General features: G+C 40.2%; 1 protein-coding gene across 10 annotated transcripts in view; it reads left to right on the top strand.

The window, feature by feature from the left end:
• uggt2 (UDP-glucose glycoprotein glucosyltransferase 2) overlaps positions 1-17,580 on the top strand; it is a 41,155-nt gene that overhangs the window by 13,574 nt on the left and 10,001 nt on the right. For 7 of the 10 annotated variants that reach the window (XR_011690678.1, XR_011690681.1, XR_011690685.1 and 4 more), the window contains exons 21-33: positions 2,564-2,658; positions 3,240-3,449; positions 6,731-6,862; positions 7,501-7,631; positions 8,648-8,743; positions 8,950-9,052; positions 9,790-9,869; positions 11,927-12,116; positions 12,232-12,390; positions 12,544-12,629; positions 15,021-15,105; positions 15,300-15,382; positions 15,694-15,717. Coding sequence is in view for 6 of the 10 variants with exons in the window: in XM_071474951.1 (XP_071331052.1) it covers positions 2,564-2,658; positions 3,240-3,449; positions 6,731-6,862; positions 7,501-7,631; positions 8,648-8,743; positions 8,950-9,052; positions 9,790-9,869; positions 11,927-12,116; positions 12,232-12,390; positions 12,544-12,629; positions 15,021-15,105; positions 15,300-15,382; positions 15,694-15,717 (1,474 nt within the window). In the remaining 4 variants the exon portion in view is untranslated. The remainder of the gene's footprint in view (positions 1-2,563; positions 2,659-3,239; positions 3,450-6,730; positions 6,863-7,500; positions 7,632-8,647; positions 8,744-8,949; positions 9,053-9,789; positions 9,870-11,926; positions 12,117-12,231; positions 12,391-12,543; positions 12,630-15,020; positions 15,106-15,299; positions 15,383-15,693; positions 15,718-17,580) is intronic. The other 3 variants (XM_071474953.1, XM_071474965.1, XM_071474972.1) reach the window with 3 other exon arrangements.

Consider the following 17,580-nt stretch of genomic DNA (forward strand, 5'->3'; position numbering starts at 1 on the left):
ATTGTTGGCATCTGTCTGAACTTGTGATCTATCATGAAGGTCTGAGGATGCTCTCACACCTGCGCTTTTTAGTCCAGTTGAATCGAACCCTGGTTCGGTTTTCCCATGGTGTGAGTCGTTTGGGCAGGCGTGAAAACAGTAATTGCACTTTGGTATGGACCAAAACATTCGCAGAGAGACCCTTTCGAGAAGGTGGTCTCGGTCCTGTCCAAAACGATCTCTGGAGTGGTTTGCTTTTGGTGTGAAATAGTGCTGAACTCAGTCTGACCACACAGCAGGTGAACTCACAAGTTTGAACCAGATGGTTGGGCGCAATGGTTAGCATGTCATTGTACATCCTCAGCATTAGCTCCATCCTTCTCAAATGTCTTACAGCAATGTGTCTTCAGAGAGTCAGAATCTGTACAGCAGTTCTAGTGTTGGATAGTATGTAGGTAAATTGCCCTGATACATGTTAGAGCTATGAAGAAGTTTCATTTAATTTCTGATGCTGACCCATGTTGCCTTGGATGTCACAGTCATGGATGTATCATCAGTGGTCACAGTCTAGAATGCACTTCCTTCCTGGGTTTACTTTCCTGCTCCTGACAATCTAACCAATAAGTTGTGTGAACGTTCTCACGAGGTTTGTAGTGATGCGTTCTGGTTCACTTGAATTGTTCTGTGTGAAAGCAAACTGAACCAAGGGAAAAATGCTATAGGTGTACAAACTCATCAAGGGTTAGAAAGAAAGAAAGAAAGAAAGAAAGAAAACAATTATAACCATTTTGAGACTTCAATAGTGTGTCAACTAGAGTGAGGAGCAGTAATCAGAAAATAATTCTAAACTGCCCATGAGGCTGCAGTTTTACCTCTACAAGGACATGTAATACCCTAAAATGTTGCCACAAGCCTCCCTTTTCTCAAAGTATAAATGCATAACACAAAGGAGTTACAGATCTCGAGCTCTAAGCCTTAATTGATAGATATGGCACTGTTAAGCTCTCATTCACTGCCTTCCTCCCTCCCCATCCCCTTTCTTCAACTTACAGATTCTCCCTTTATTTTAAGAATGCTCAAGCATGGAAAATGTTTTCTTGCTCAGTTACTCTTGCTGCAGCTGTAAAAATCTTGGCCCAAAAACTTTACTTTTGAGACAGATATTTTCTCCTCAACAAGATGTGAACATGTGCTGTAGATAAGCAGAATGTCTGCGCAGCTCAGTGGTTGGCACTATTGTCGAAAAGAGGGGTTTGGCGTTAGGGTTAAACGGTTTTGAGTTCGATTCCACTGCGTGCATAAGTAAATCAATCAAAAAGTTCAATCTGTGGAGAGGGCAATTTTGTTGTCAGTGCAGTATTCTGAAAAGTGGAGTTTGCTGTTTGGAGACAACTTGCAGCTTTCTGACTCACACAGACAGGTGAAGGGTGTTTTCTCTTAAAATATTGCCAAGTTTGAGTTTCATCGTCTAGTTCCCATTCACTGCTCTTGTCAATCAGGATTTAACCTTTTCACATTTGTGCATGGTTTTCAACTTTGTATCATTCCAAAATCCTTGAGTACATGTTCTTCCTCTTCACTGGCATAAAAACTGATGACATAATTCCTCTTTACGTTTCCCTGTCTTCAACTTGACAATTATCCTTAAGTGTAACATGGTCTAACAAAACAATTTCTTCTTACTACTGCTGACACAACTAAAAACTTTAGTTTACGGACAATTATATCTTGGCTGTGGGCTGGGCTCGACAGTTCGAGCTGTTCACACGCATCTGCAACTAAAAATAGATGTGTGCCCACTGTAAAATATATTTAGGAGCACGTGTGCAAAAAGTATAACAAAATCCAAGCAGCCTCTATTTGTTTTTTCGTTTTTTTTCAACAAAAAGGTTGATAATGCAACCACAGTTGACAATGACTCAGTTACAATGCTGAATCAATGTTGTCCATTGAAATAGTTCACATGATCCACTCGTCATTGCAAAGGGCCACTCTAGTCTGCTGTGGACCGGTGGCTGAGCTCAAAGCTCAGGTACAAAAGCTCCTCGACCAAATATTAGATAATTATGATAATTAATAATTACTGTATATTTACTGAATAAAAGCAGTTTGAAGCAGAAATCATTACAAACCTAGTGTACTTCTTTGTATTCAGATTCAGTTATTTTGGTAGTAAATGTCTCCTCATATCCCTTTATTCAGGAAAACCACATCATTTGATACATTTCCATTGCACCCCAAAAGTTCTTTGTGTGCTCCTTTCTACTTAGGTGCACATGCGGTCCTTGAAAAAATGTAGGCGTCAAGCACTGATCATCTCAAGCTGGTTCCACCAACGTGACAGTGGGTTCAGCGTACCTCAGTAGTTTCCATTCACCAGATTTCAGTTTGATAGAGCATCTTAGGGATGTGATGGAATGGGAAATTCAAAGCATGAATGTGAACCTGACAAATCTGCAGCACCTGCATGATAGTGTCATCAGCTTTTTTGGACCATGGTCTTACAGTTACTGGTTAGAATGCTTAATTTGATGTGATATGTATGTATTTAGTGTACTATGGAGTTTTTGCTCTTTTATCTTAGATGAGGATGGGATGACTACTGTGACCATGTGGATAGCAGCAGATTTAGAGAGGGCTTCAGGAAGAAAGCTGCTGCTCAATGCGCTGAAACACATGGTGAGTATCAACGCCTCTTCTCAAAATTCTTTCATCTCATAACTTAATTTGTGTAAACAATGTATCGCAAACCTTAAATTCTTCCATGGAATGAATACTGACTCAATCAATGACATTTTTAACATTGGCCTGACTTTGATTCAAATCTTGCACTTGGTGCCACTACAGCTACAAAACTTGTCTGCTTCAAATCCATGCCTCACATACAAGCAGAAGAGACAAATAACATTTAAGATGGTTGAGATACTGATTATAAGTTCAGGTTCTTCTTTTTATTACTAAGTAAATTTATTCTGAAAGTTAAGTTTCTGCTGCGCGCTCTCACAGAAATCACAATGCAGATGTCTCTAAAGTGAAATACATACACTACAGAGCAAGTAAGCATTTTCTTGTAGAATAAGTAAAATAGGGGAAACCTTTACTGTTACTTTTAAGCACTCAACACTCTCTCCTCCCAGTGCTCTTTCTCAGTGACACCTGCAGTTTCTGGAAATATGAGAGGGGTGATATTTGTGTGAATTATATCACTGCTGTCTGTGTGTATGTGTGTGTGTGTCTGTGTGTCTGTGTACGCGTGCAAGCAGAAGTCCAGCCCTGGCGTGCGTGTTGGGGTGATAGATAACCCCAGTGGAAAGCCCATCGAAGATAACACTGTGCTGTACAGGGCTATCTGGGCCTCTTTCCTCACCCAGAAGAATAAGGCTACAGCAGAGTTTGTGCAAAAACTCCTGAAAGAGGAAAGTAGCCAGCTCCTCCAGCAGGGGACCAAGATTAAGGACTTACTGATTCAGGTAAGGGAGGGATTAAGAAATGGAGGTCTGTTTTTTGTCACTTTAGATATGATCATGAGATGATAGATAGATGATACCACTCATTTCAGTTGGATTTCATTTAAGCAAATTAAACCCTTATAAAACTGTATTTTTGCAATCACCTGAAGGTACTGTAGAACTGTGTGTCCTGAGTTTTGGGTATAGCATGGCTTTATATTGATTTGCTGATGATATTGTGATACAAGACTAAATGTTGCCATGGATTGTCATTATCATCACATGATGTAAATTCAAACAACTTTGCCTGCCCTAAAGGCTGCTGTACAGTTACGATTACAGTTTTTTTTCTTTACCTGTATCTTGTTTACTCATGATTTTATCAGATAGGTGATTGTTTGAAATCAAAGTAATTTAAATTTAGACTTCATTTAGGCAAAGTTTTTGTGTTATTATTTATGTTGTAACTATATTTCTCAAATTTAAGTATCTAAAAAGTGTTGTTTTGGTATCATTTTGATTATTCTGAGTGAAACAATTACTGATCAACAATATTATTACTAATAGTTTACTTTTTTACAGTTTCCTCATATTTATTATATTAATTTCTTCTTAAAGCACCACTTCTCATCTGTATAATATTATTATATAGATTATTATTCATGCACTGAAACATGAACATATTGTGGTGTCGAAGTATGTTCAAATGTCAGTTTTAAGTTATTTTAATTAGTGTGAGCTAGTGAGCAGTTTAACATTCATATAGTACTGTGTTTCTAGCACATGTGATTGGCCTCCTGACAATCCTGTTAGAGAAATTTAAATTTATTATCTGCTGTGTTAAAAACATGAATGCATTTTAGCTGAGATGGTGGAATCCGACTTCATGTTAACTCTGACATTTCAGGAATTTGTCAGATGATCCATGGCCAACAAAGTGAACTATGAAGCAAAGGAGCAAAGCATGAGTATTGCTTATGTGTCACAAAATGTATCAAATTGACAAGTGCGATGCCATTACGGCATGTAAAATCTTTTGTTAATTTTATATTGTGTTATTGATGGATGAGGTGGTATGGTTAGATTTCTGAAAATTCAGTTGATAAACCATTTAGACATAAAATAGCCAAATGGAAATGTCTGTGTTGGGCTACAGCTTTTCATGAAGTACCTGAAAAATCAAGGTATTTCATCTTTGATGCAAAATCCTATAAATCCAATACTGCCATTAAACATTTTGGCTCATTGGTAATAAAGGCATAGCTGCCTACACATTGTATCAAAAGCTCCCAAGGCTGATAGATTTGTATCATAGGAATTATGTGAGCCAAACTTTAGTTTCCCATGGTTTGTAGTGCACCCATGGGGCCAGCAATCCTGGAGTAAGCTTTGATTCAGACCTGAATTTTAATAAGCATCTTAGTAATATCTCTAAATCTGCCATTGGCATTGTCAAAATCAGATCTTTCCTTTCATTCACTGACACACAAACTCTCATCCATGCTTTTGTCTCTACCCATTACTATAATTCCTTATTTGCTGGGCTGACCCAGAAATCCATCAACCGCCTCCAACTTGTCTACAATACTGCAGCAAGGGTCCTCAGAAGAACTCAAAAATATGACCACATTTCTCAGATTCTTGCCTCACTGCACCACTTACCAGTGGCATTCAGAATTGATTTTAAAATCTTATTTCTTGTTTTTAAATCACTGTGCAGCCTGGTGCCATCTTATATTATTGACCTGCTTACCCCCAATACCCCTGCTCGCTTGAGACCCGCAGATCAGCTGTTACTTTTGGTTTTTATTTCATTGTCTTTTATCTCTATTCTCTATTTCATGAATTTTTATGTCTGTGAAGCACTTTGTAAAGTTGTTATTTGAAAAGTGCTACACAATAAGTTTATTATTATTATTATTATATAGTGTCATATATTCCATGCCCTGAAAGACCTACAGGACTACAGTGGGAGAGTTACTCTGTTAAACATAAGTTAATTGTTTTTGTCTACTTAATTCAAGTTGGTCCTCTTAGTTGTTACTGTATTCAAAATTCAGAATTGGAGGAATATGTGTGATCAATTCATGAGCACAAGGGTCAAGACTAGGAAAACAAAGGTTGGATGTAACCACTTGCAGAAATTTTTCTGCCCCTGCTTTCTTGATTTAAGTACACAGTGGTGGAAAATGGTGATTGATGAGCCCAACTTCTCATTCCTCTCTTGTACATCAGCCAATGGAATGAATTTAGAGCATGCATAATGCTCCACAGTCTGTGGATACCAAGGCAAGCAGCCTACTCACTGTCACTTGCACTTGATCTGTCTCAGGTGCCAACACAAGGCGGGTTCCACACTCTGAATCTTCAAGTAAAAAGCGTTGGTGGAAACCTGGTCTCTTGGACCTGACGAATAGGCAAGCTCACCATTTATGGTTGTGTGAGCCACATGTGTTCAGCCAAGCCTGACCATCACTCTGCTGCTGTAGGCAGTCCACAACTGCTCGTATTCTCTATGTTGTAGTGTGCAATATCCACCCACGCAACATTGCACAAAAGAAAACAAATTCTCAGGCCCTAATCAACAAATCAGCTGACAGGAGAGCTCCAATCTCTCCCATCAGTATATGTCATATAGCACAGGTTACATGTGGGACCAACCAAACCAAACGACCCCACAGTTACACCAGCCTTAAACAATGGTGAGAAAATGGGCTGGAAATAGCAATGAAAAGATAGGTAGGATGTGGCTGTGTGAGTTGAGACTCAGAGTCTAGGGATGTGAGTTTATTATTGGCGGCCAGACAGACTTGCTGACTGGATTGTGCTGACATTATTGGTATTTCACCTGTTCTCCTGAGGAGGGAAATGTTAGAGAAACTAATAACCTGACTCCACAAACTCTCCACACTCTCACACCTAATTTGTTACAGACAAAAATGGCAGAGGCTTAATTAAGAGTTTGTTATATTAATTACAAATTGATTAATCTCTTTTTCACACATGTGCATTTCTGACAGCTCTCTCCTCTGGCTGAAATATTTTATGTTTCAAAAACTGCAGTGATTGCACTGATGTAAGCCATCAATGATATTGTGAATAATTTCCTTTTTGCCTCATACATCATTTCTTACGCCAATGCATCACTCAGATTTTGTTTTAGACGGACTGTAAAAGGAGAAAAGTCCTTGAGCTAGCCTATTGGATCGTTCAGTGCATCACAAAGTCTTCAGAAATGTGTGTGTTGACAATACAGTCAATTTATCTAACACCCTAAACAAACTTTTGTTATTCTGCTCTAGGGCATGGATGTCGATGCCTTTGAGAAAAAGTTCAACACACTGGAAGTGGATTTTATCCGCAGTCAGCAGCTGTTCTGTCAAGATGTCCTGAAACTGAGTCCTGGAGAGCGGGCAGTGATCAGCAATGGCAGAGTGAGTGGACTTCAACTCCAACACAGTTCAGTTAGCATCTTCACTGATGGTTACTTAATAGTGATTCAAAGATTTCTGCAAAAAAGCGCAATGGACTATGTCAAACTGTCAGCGAGGAAAATAATTGGTTAAATGTTGTTGGAATTGTTGGCTACAGTGCAGTAGGATCCTCTAAGCTGCTGCACTTTGGAGTTTTTTCCCTCTGGTGTTTTCAGAGTGCTTCCTTAGTACTGTCAAATCAGCATGATGTCTGTTTCTTAAAGGTCACAGGTGGCACAAACAGTACAGTGCGTGTGTGTCTGTGTGAGTGTCTGTGTATCTGCTGACTGTGTGTGTGCACAGAGCTGATGACTGATGTCTCAGCAGCAGTGATGCTGACAGTTACGGATGAAGGGGCCAGCCTCTGAGATGGCAGTAACAATTAATATCATTTTACATTCCTCTGCTGCAGTGGCAGGGCTCTACTCCCAAAATAGAAAGGAGGAAAACACATCACTGAATACCATGACTTTAAGTGGATAAAACACTGTGTTACAATCACATTACATTTAACACCCCCCTGGCAAGTAGTAAATAATACATGCTGAGATATGAATTGGAAAAGTCGTGTTCTGACTGCGTTATTTTCTCCATGTTAGATCCTTGGTCTGTTTGAGGAGCAGGAAGAATTCACTGTGGAGGATTTCCATTTGCTGGAGAAGATTACATTGAGTGGTTCTGCAGAGAAAGTCAAAGCCAGAGTGAAACAGATGGGGATGAAGCCAAAGCAGTATGTTTGTATTTGTTTGAGCCTTTTTATTTTATAAAAAATGTTCTTCCTTTTCCCTTTAACTGTCACTGATGGACAGTTGGCATCCATCAGTTGGCATCCTTGCAACCCCTCTATCTATGGATTACATTAGTTTGGAAGGATCTACAAACAAAGAATCCTCTTATGTACAGTTGCTATAGAATTTTTGCAAATTTAATAAAAATCAAATAATGTAATCTCTCATCTACAAAATATTCAGACCCTTTGCTGTGGCACTCCACAGCAAAGTGTTCAGGTGCTTGCTTTGATTTTCTTCTTAGTGGCAAGGATAGGGAGTCTGGTCAGAATTCAGGGAAGGATGAATGCAGCCACAAACAGAGAGGTACTTAAAAGAAAACCTGCTCCATAGTGCAAGCGATCTAAGACTGGGGCGACGGTTCACCTTTCATCACAGCAATGCCCCGAAGCATAGAGCCACAACAATGCTGGAGTGGCTTAGGGACTAGTCTGACTGTCCTTGAGCCAAAGCCCAGACTTAAACACCATAAAACATCTGAGAAGAAACCTGAATGTGGCGGTTCACAGATGCTTCCTATCCAGTCTGACAGGGTGTGAGAAGATCTGCCTGGAAGAATGGGATAAACTGCACAAGTCCAGGTCTTCAAAGCTTGTAGAGACTTACCCAACAAGACTCAAACCTGTAATTGCTGCCAAAGGGGGCCCTACAAAGGACTGAATGAAGGGTCTGAATAGTTTTGTAAATGAGAGATTCTAACTTTTGATTTTAAATACATTTGCAAAAAAACTGTTTTTACTTTGTCAAAACTTTCTGAAGTCACTGTATGCTTTATAAAAAATAAAATCCTGCGACATTGGCAGTATCGTTTTCTCAGTTTGAAGGTAGCTTTGACTGATTTATGAGGATGCCTTTTTAACAGCTGGAGATCACATTATGAGAGCTCTGTTTGACATCTCTCCTAACACGTATCATTAATAAATGATGGGCTGACCCTTCTACACCTTTTTTCCCTCAGTGCCAGTGACTTAGTCATGAAAGTTGATGCCCTCTTAAGTGCAGCCCCCAAAGGAGAGGTCAGGAGGGATGTCCACTTTATCAAAGACAGCCACAGGTGGGCAATGGTTTTTTGTTTTTTTTTCTCCTGTTACTACTGTCCTGTTTGCTCTGCAGTCTTTTGTTATAATGGATCTCAAAATTGCTACATCATCATTTCAAGCAGCACAGAAAGGCAAATATTCTGATTTGCAGTTCTGCTGAATAAGTGTTGTATAACCTTGTGTTGCTGAATCTGCTTTGGTGTGCTGTTCTCCTCTTCAGTATGCTCCATCTCTCCCCGCGTGAAAACGAGGTGTTCTATGATGTGGTGGCCATCGTTGACCCCCTCACAAGGGAGGCACAAAAGATGTCCTCTTTGCTGATTGTAAGCTGTACTCTTTTCTTATTTTTTCTCCATTGATTCCTAATACGCAAAGGACACATTCTCATATTATTAAATGTTTCATGGTTGTATTCTTTTTATGCACTTCATTTTTTTTTTTAAAGATACTGTAAAGTTGTTAAGAGTATGGTCATTTTTGTGTGCTAAAACAAGTATGCTTAGTTTGACCAGATGAGGTTATTTCAAAACATTTTCCGTAGTGGGCTTAGTTTCACTGAGTCCCACTAGCTGTCTGCAGCATCTTCCTGGAGGCTTTCTGTGGTGAGGAATTTGACTTGGGTGAATATGAAAATGTGACTCACCATGCCTTTACACACAGCCAGCAAGAGAGGCATCTTCAGTAGCTGTTGTTTTCAGTGTACACTTTACAGTAGTCCACTCCAGTATGCAGTAAAAAGTATGATGCCAGCATATCAGCATCACAGCTAGTCATGAAGAAGACAGCTCAGTGTGCCTGTAACCACCAGCTCATTATTTTTTGACCACTGTTATATCATGAAAGATGTTATACAAGAATGTATAATGTGTGCTTTGCCATTTTAGAATCCTCTTAAACTCAGTGTAGTAAGAGTAATGGGCAGTGAAACTATAAGCTGGCTTCAGCCCTTTGGTCAGCGAATGGCTCATATCCTTTGCGCTGTACTTGTGGCCCCTCTGCTGGTTTTTATCTACTTTGCTCCTGATTTCTAGCTTGGTCTCTTCTTCTCCTTCTCCTGCAGGTGCTCAGTCAAGTGGTCAATGTGAGGCTGCAGGTGTTTATGAATTGCAGGGCCAAGTTGTCCGAGATGCCCCTCAAGAGGTAAGCTCTAGCTCCAGCAGTAATTAAATTTTCCTGTTTGGCTTGTTTGTGTATCCTCTGACCACTGCAGACTTAGCATCTCTGCCTCGCTCCTTCCCTTTGTAAGATTATACTGCACAGATGCAATCTGCTTAATAACACCACCTTATTGCTTTGGGCCTCCCCTTGCATCTCTGGTTAAATTGCTTACAGCTTGCACAGTTGCAGCTCACGCCATGCAGTAAAAACAACAAAATAAAAAATAAAAAACAGCAAATGAAAGGTTGGAATTGTCTGTTAACATTTACACCGCTGCGTGAATGTTAGTTATTATGTAATTTGGGATGTTTTCTCTTTTAATTTGTTCTATAACAGGTTGAGTCATTTGTGGAGGTAGTGAACCAAAATAGCTCAAATGTATTTTTTGGGTTTTTTTTTTCAGTTCTAAATGGCAGAAAATTTCCAGGATGTTCACGCTCACTTTGGAGGGACAATTTGCAGTATAACCTTTATTAACCTCTGTTAGATACCACCTGGAATTGAACTGATGGAAATAACTCATCCCCCACAAATCACTCAAAAGCCCCCTTCCTTCCCAACCCATCACTCTTCCTGTCTCCCTGAGTGACAGCTGCCTGTAATTTACACAAATGGCTACATAATATTTTCACTTGAGAGATAAATAAGCTGGATGTCTACAATGAAGCTGCTACCAGCTCGTCCAGTATGGTGCAGAGGCATTTCATGTCATTAGCCTTTGAAAATGAAATGTTTTGTTTTTCTGCTTGGTTTCTTAAAGCACCATTCTCTTATTGAGCCACAGAAAATGTGAGTATCTGAGCAGAGTCCAGACTTTAAAAAGCCAGAAATCTGAACACCTGGTCAGAGCCTATAAAACTTATGCTTTGGGGAATGAATGCCCTTTTAAATAACAAAATGGTATTAAAAAATAAACAAACATTGAGGCTAGAAAAATTGGGCAATGGAGCGCTGTTCAGTTTTTTGGATTTCATCATAAACATCCTGGTAATGATGTCTAGTTTAAAACAGCAGATGAGTTTTGTAATCATAAAAATCCCATCTTCCTCGCTTCATGTCTCTTGTAGAGCCATAAGCATGATAATCCTATAGCCCACCCTTGGAGATTCTGCTGTCAGTGGGTGCACATGAATCCTGTTCTGTGTCATTGGGTTCATTTTACTCACTGTTGTACTTCTCATAGTGGTGAGGCTGAGACCACAGAGCTGCTCATCTTCTTTCTCTCATGTTTCTTCTTGTGGTGAATTGGTCATCTCACAAAATAGAACCAATCAAATGAAGACAGTGTGTTTTCCCTGGTGTACTGGGTTTCTACTCCTTAACTACAACCTGTCCCTCACCGTCCTCCTGTGCTGTGTTAGCAGCTCCCATCTCACCTTGGGGTCAACAGTCTTTCTTTAACCACTGTGCTTTGGTCCACAGAAACATACCTGCAGTGGTGAGAGTTAAGTTTTGAGAAATTTCCATGTGAATAAAAAAAATGTGATGTACTTTTGAGGTTTGGAAGGCATTCTAAATAAAAAGAATTAGAATTGGTAATGTTTACCATCCGACATGTTATCTACTCTCATAATGACTCCTCTGTGTCAGAGGTCGCACTTAAGAAAAGCAATTAGCCTTAAGATTAGCCTGAAGCTGGTCTCTGCAACAGCTCTTGGTAATAATGGAGAAAGGGAGCAATTCTGTTACACAGACTGCTGCACATATTTCTGTTATTGGCTGAGCAAGAACACCAGCAGTAATAGTATTAGATTCCTCACTTTGAAGAGATTGTATATACTCAACTGTCACAATGGAGCCCATCTCTCCTGTCCTAGAAAAAGAGTATTGCACAACATGTCATCATTTTAGTGCTTCCTGAAGAACACAGAGCGTTTGTTAGATGGATTTGTTGTCTCAGACTAGTGGCAAAAAGTCCTGCAACATATCCAACATTTTATGGCTTTCAGTTATTTACTCTGTTGTTAGATATTGTGTTAATTTGCAGTTACTTGGCAAGCACTTAAATTTTGATAATCTCTCTTTGTCTGTCATTGCAGCTTTTACCGCTTTGTCTTGGAGTCTGACGTGACTTTCTTGGCCAACGACACAGTGTCTGCAGGACCAGTTGCCCGCTTCATGGAGCTCCCAGAATCTCCACTCCTCACCCTTAATATGATCACACCAGAGAGCTGGATGGTGCAGGCAGTGCGCAGCCCCCATGACTTGGATAACATCCACCTGCAAGAGGTATCCTGCTCCTTAGTCAGTCTTATCATTCTCACCCCTCAAGTAGAGTTGAGATACTTTATATTAATCATTCCTCGCATTGATTTCTCCTCTGTAATTTGCTGTTTTGCTCCAGGTGAGCGGGGTTGTGACGGCGGAGTATGAACTGGAGCACCTTTTGCTTGAGGGCCACTGCTTTGACCTGTCAACCGGTCAGCCTCCTCGTGGACTGCAGTTTACCCTGGGCATGAGTCGAGACCTGCTCATGTATGACACTATTGTCATGGCTAACCTGGTCAGCAGCTTCTCTCTTCTCTTCCATACCAGGGTTACTAAGATAGTTTTCTTGTACTGTGTTAGATAGGTGACAATGATATAGTAGTTAATTAAAGTTAGAAAACAAGTGTGGATTGCATTCTCACCATAAATACTTCTTTCACCAAAACAGGGATATTTCCAGCTGAAAGCTAATCCCGGTGCCTGGATCCTAAGATTACGTGAAGGAAGATCAGAGGATATTTATCAGGTTGTCACGTGAGTATTTACCAGTGTCTACGGATTATATTTAATACCATTGTAGTCTTTCCCATCTTGTCCCCTACAGATACTGGAGAAAAAAAAGTTAGATAATGATGCTAATTAGGTAACTTCATCAGTAGCTCAGCATCAAGGCTGTTCTCAGCTACCTCTTCATTTCATACTGGTAGCTATGAAACCCATCACTATGGTAACATGGAGAGCTGCTGACACTGTAGCAGCTCAAGGTTGTGATGAGTGCAGGGAGTTCTGTTCAGCGCAGAGGGGAGAGAGACAGGTAGGAGGAAAGGGGTGCTATTAAAGAAAAGACGGAGTGGAGAGATGATTCAGCTGGTCACCTGCCATGCCATCCACCTCAGACTGCAGAATATCAGCAGCAGAATGTGTTTTAGTTAGGATGGCGTAGGTGTCAGAGGCTGCATATACTAGACGGAGTGCGTTGGCGTTGTCTAATTTCCCTGGATGAATAGAAACAGTATTGCTTTGGTTAGTTTGATAAATTTTCTAAAAATGCAATTTTCCATGTGTTTCCATTCTTTTTTTTTTAAAGATTATTTTTGGCATTTTGCCTTTATTTTACAGTCAATGCAGAGAAAGACAGGAAACATAGGGAGGGGATATGCATGTATCAAAGGTCCATGTGCCCGTCAAACTGTAGATTTTGTGGTTATGTGGTATGCACTTTAACCACCATAACCTTAGCCATGCCCAGCGTCTTGTATTCTGCAGTTTTACTGTCATTAAAATATACTGTCCATGTTCTGATCTGATCTGAAACAAATCAAATTCTTATTTATCAAAGGAACTTTTTCCTTATTGTATTATTTCAAATTTAAAATAACAGAGAACAACAACAATATTCAAGTTGCAATAATCCTAACCATGTATGTGAATGTTCATACGCCACTGTAGTGCACCATACTAGATGTCCCTACAATCACAGATGTTGTTCTCTCTGGCTATCCTCACATAAGATTTAGGACACGTACAGCCCTTGGTTCCCCTGGAATCATATCAGACAACCAAGATTTATTCCCCAATCCTCCAGGTGAAGCTAAGAGGTGATGTCATTTTTCACCTTGGCAGTGTCATTATTCTTGTGGTTAGCGGCACTCTGCTCTGGTTAGGTGGCCGATCAGAGCCTAGTGGGAGTGTCTGTTCTCTCCAGTCCCAGAGCCTGCGTTTTCCTCTGTGCTGCCACTGCGCCTCACCCTGACAGCGATGAATGAGATGGCCAGCTCTCCTCTCCTCAGAGCAGGGATACAGATTGATCTCTGGTGCTTTCTAACACAAGCCCTAAAGGCTGAGTTGCACTGGTGACAGCAGAGGGGGCAAAGCACAAGCAACACTTGAACATAGGGGAGATACACTTTGGGCCAAATGAGGAGGGGGCATTTATCAAGGTTAGTTTTTTGCCTTTAGTAAGCATTGGGGTCATAATGTGCATCATAGCCTATTGCTCATCTCTGCCTGAAGTTTGCACTCTGGTGTCTCACCATCAGACCCTGCAGATCCTGCCTGCCAAAACACATTTGCCACTGGACAAATCAGTCCTAAAACAATTACAGTGAAAGGCCAGTGTTATGCAGTCAATACTGTACAGACTTTCTCATTAAATCTACCAGTATATACAGCATGGCTGGGAAGTAGTGATGGATAAAATAATGGTAAGGTGATTCCTAATGGTGATGGAGGGTAATGAATATGGTCAGAGTGTGACCCTGGCAGCTGTCCCAGTATCCACTTTTAAGTGTGTGCTCTCACTCTCTGTCAGTGGTCTGTCCATTAGCCACTGTAGTCTCCTTCATAGAGCAGTCTACACTGTCTTTTTTCTTGTACTCTTGGCCATGACTAAAACACGTGATCCGACCTCAGTCACTGACTCAAAAATGTAATTTATTTAAATGGTGGACTGAAGCACACTATTAACATGCCAATCTAAGTCGGACTGATTGGTGTAGTTGTTCTATAACTGAACACATACACATTATATAAACATTTTAATAAATGGAAATATAGCTATTGGCCTGAAGGTAGCTAGTAGGTAAGTATGTATGTATCCCTGCTGGCTCATCTGTCAATCAAATGCATACATTGGTGAAAAATGACAGCACTATTCCCTATCCATAGCCAATTGAATTTCTTGCCAGATTTCATCTATTACTAATTTCTTGTTCAAAAGTTTGTGGCTAGGTTATGTAGGGATAAATTATCTAGGCAGTATTAAAATGAGTAGATTGCTTAAAATTATCACATGAATAAGACTGTGGGTATACAGATCAGTCTGTTGATAAGTGTGTTAGACGAACCAACTACAGCTCCATTGTTGAGATTTCATAATGATAGATTTCTACTCTCACTCTACTCACTCTTTATCCACTTTTTCAGGCACGATGGAACTGATTCCCCTGCTGATGCTGGTGATGTTAGAGTTGTGCTGAACAGTTTTCACAGTAAGATCATCAAAGTCAGAGTGAGTATGTTTCACATGTACATTAAACACTTAATACCACCGCACATTATTAAACTTAGAATGCTCTTCTGTGGATTTCTATGATGTGCATGTCAGTCACAGGTCACAGATTTAGGATGGTGAAATTATTTCACACAGTCTATGATAAAAGTCAGTTAGAGCATGATTGTTTTGTGTCGCCTTTCTCATTTTAGGTGCAGAAAAAGGCAGAGAAAATCAATGAAGATCTTTTAAGTGAAACTAGTGAAAGCAAAGGCATATGGGACTCCATAGCAAGGTGTGTAATCTTTCAGCTAACATTTGGTCGGTTTTAGTATGTTTAAAATCCTCCAGCAGCTGATTGGCAGTAACATTGAGCTCATTGATTAGTGGGTTTGTTGATGTGCATACTGTTTGTCAATTATACATTGCGGTTTCAGGAGATCTTATTCCTCCCCTGGATCCAGACTGCAATATTATGCTGTAAGATCTAGTCTTGCAAAAAATATGTGCTTCTGTAGGTATGTGTGTGTGTGCATTTGTGTGTTTTCCCCCAACAATTCCTAACTGCGTGATCCTGTCTCCTCACTTAATGCTTGCTGTATGAAGCGTGTGGGGCACTTTTGAGAAAAGGTAGGCAGTGTCGCTGCAACCCATTTAACACCCGAAACATCCTTGTCATACTCATTAGCATGCAGTGTTTATTGGTTGATTTCAGCTGTGATGCTGCTGTTAGTTCTGTAATGAATCAGAATGACTTAATATCATTTTCTAACAGGACTGTAATATTGTAGGTATGTGTTTAAGTATGGTATTTACATTTCCATGATCTTGTTTGTTTGCATTTATTTATTCATGTAGTCATTTCAACAATGCAACAGCTAGTGTTGTAGTCTTATTTCTCATATTTATGCATGTGCTCATGTGTAAGTGCATACATTTTATACATAAACATAACATACAGTGCACACTTTGCTAAAGCCATACATATACTGTATTTTGAAATCGTAACGTTAATTCATTGTGAACTGTGCTAATGGATTTATCATCAACTGTGATGTGTCACTGATCAGACTACAGGTAAAGATGGACGCCTAAGTTCCTGGAACTTGGAAACGATCCCAGAATAAGAGCAGATGGTAGAGCAGTACCAATTAGATACATTTTTGCTTGTCTCGACACAGAGCACAAACACAATCTCAAGCTAGACTCTCTCTTTTCCTTGAGTTGACAAAGGTGAGATGGGCCAGCTCAATGTGGGGATACATTTGAAGCGCTGGCTAGGCAGCTCTGTATTGGAGTTTTCCCTGGTGAACAGGAAGACTGTTTTATGAGGTCTGTCCTTATGTGCTAAATAGCCATTTAGAGTACCTTGCCTTATTAGAGTCTCTATTTGAGGCCCTAGAGAGGACACTAGTTCTGCTGAAGGACCTCATTGCTCATAAGGGTAACACCTGAAAGGGCTTGGGTGGGAAACACATCCTGTCTGGTGTGAACCAGTGTTGGTGTGTTACTGAACTTGAGTACTAGGCATGGACTTTTCATAACGAACACCATATTCAAACGTAAACATACCTGACATTAGAGAAACCTTAGACCAAATATGCGTAATCAACTTTGTAGTTCAATTGGCAACTGCTACACTAGAATGGATTGAGGACACCAGCAGTTAAAGGAGGAAGCCTTAGGCTTTGGCTAAGGAGACTCCCCAGCAGTGCCAGGATGCTGCAAACTGATTTCTGAACCTTGCATACAGTAGGAGCAGCACAGGCTCCATCCTAGTCATGGAACCTTGTATCAGCTCTGTACTCTTCTAAAACCTTTTCAATACTGGGGTTTGCTCCAGTCTACATGCCATTGTGGACATTGGAAGGGCTGTGACCATGTATATTGGGTTGTTTGCAAATATTTGACTGTTGCTGTGAGTCATCAGACCCTTGTGTAACTGGAGTTAGAGCTGGGTCTGTATTCTCATCAATAGATTGAGCACATTCTTGGCAGGCTCACCTTCAGGGATCAGCTGAGGACCTAAGAGTAGAATCACTGCTCCCTCGTGTTGAAAGAAGCTAATTCAGGTAGTTTTGCTGTCTGATAAGGATACTTCCTGGACACATCTTGTAGAGGTATTCAAGGCTTGTCCAGCTGGGAGCATACCCAGAGACAGACCCAGAACAATCTGAGGAGATTATAAATCTCTTGGCATCTACTAATTAGGAACTCTAGGATGTCGTTGGGGAGAACAACATATAGCCTGCCTCTGCTTTGACCAGGACCAAATAAGAAGCTAAAAGAGGTTGGATAGATGGATGAATAGATTTATAATTGAATCTAATCTTAAGACCATTTCCCATGGTATGCCTGCATTTGAGTAGTAAATATACTCATAACATTAAAAGGTTAAACGAAAGGATGAATAAGATGGTTTCAGGAGACATAATAGCTCCATTAGTGCCTGTGATGCATTAATCTAAAATTAACTTAAATTTGACTGCATTT

The sequence above is a fragment of the Trachinotus anak genome, unplaced genomic scaffold, assembly GCF_046630095.1.
Source record: "Trachinotus anak isolate AG129_WGS33_773 ecotype Australia unplaced genomic scaffold, CSIRO_AGI_Tana_v1 ptg000001l, whole genome shotgun sequence".
Taxonomy (NCBI): Eukaryota; Metazoa; Chordata; class Actinopteri; order Carangiformes; family Carangidae; genus Trachinotus; species Trachinotus anak.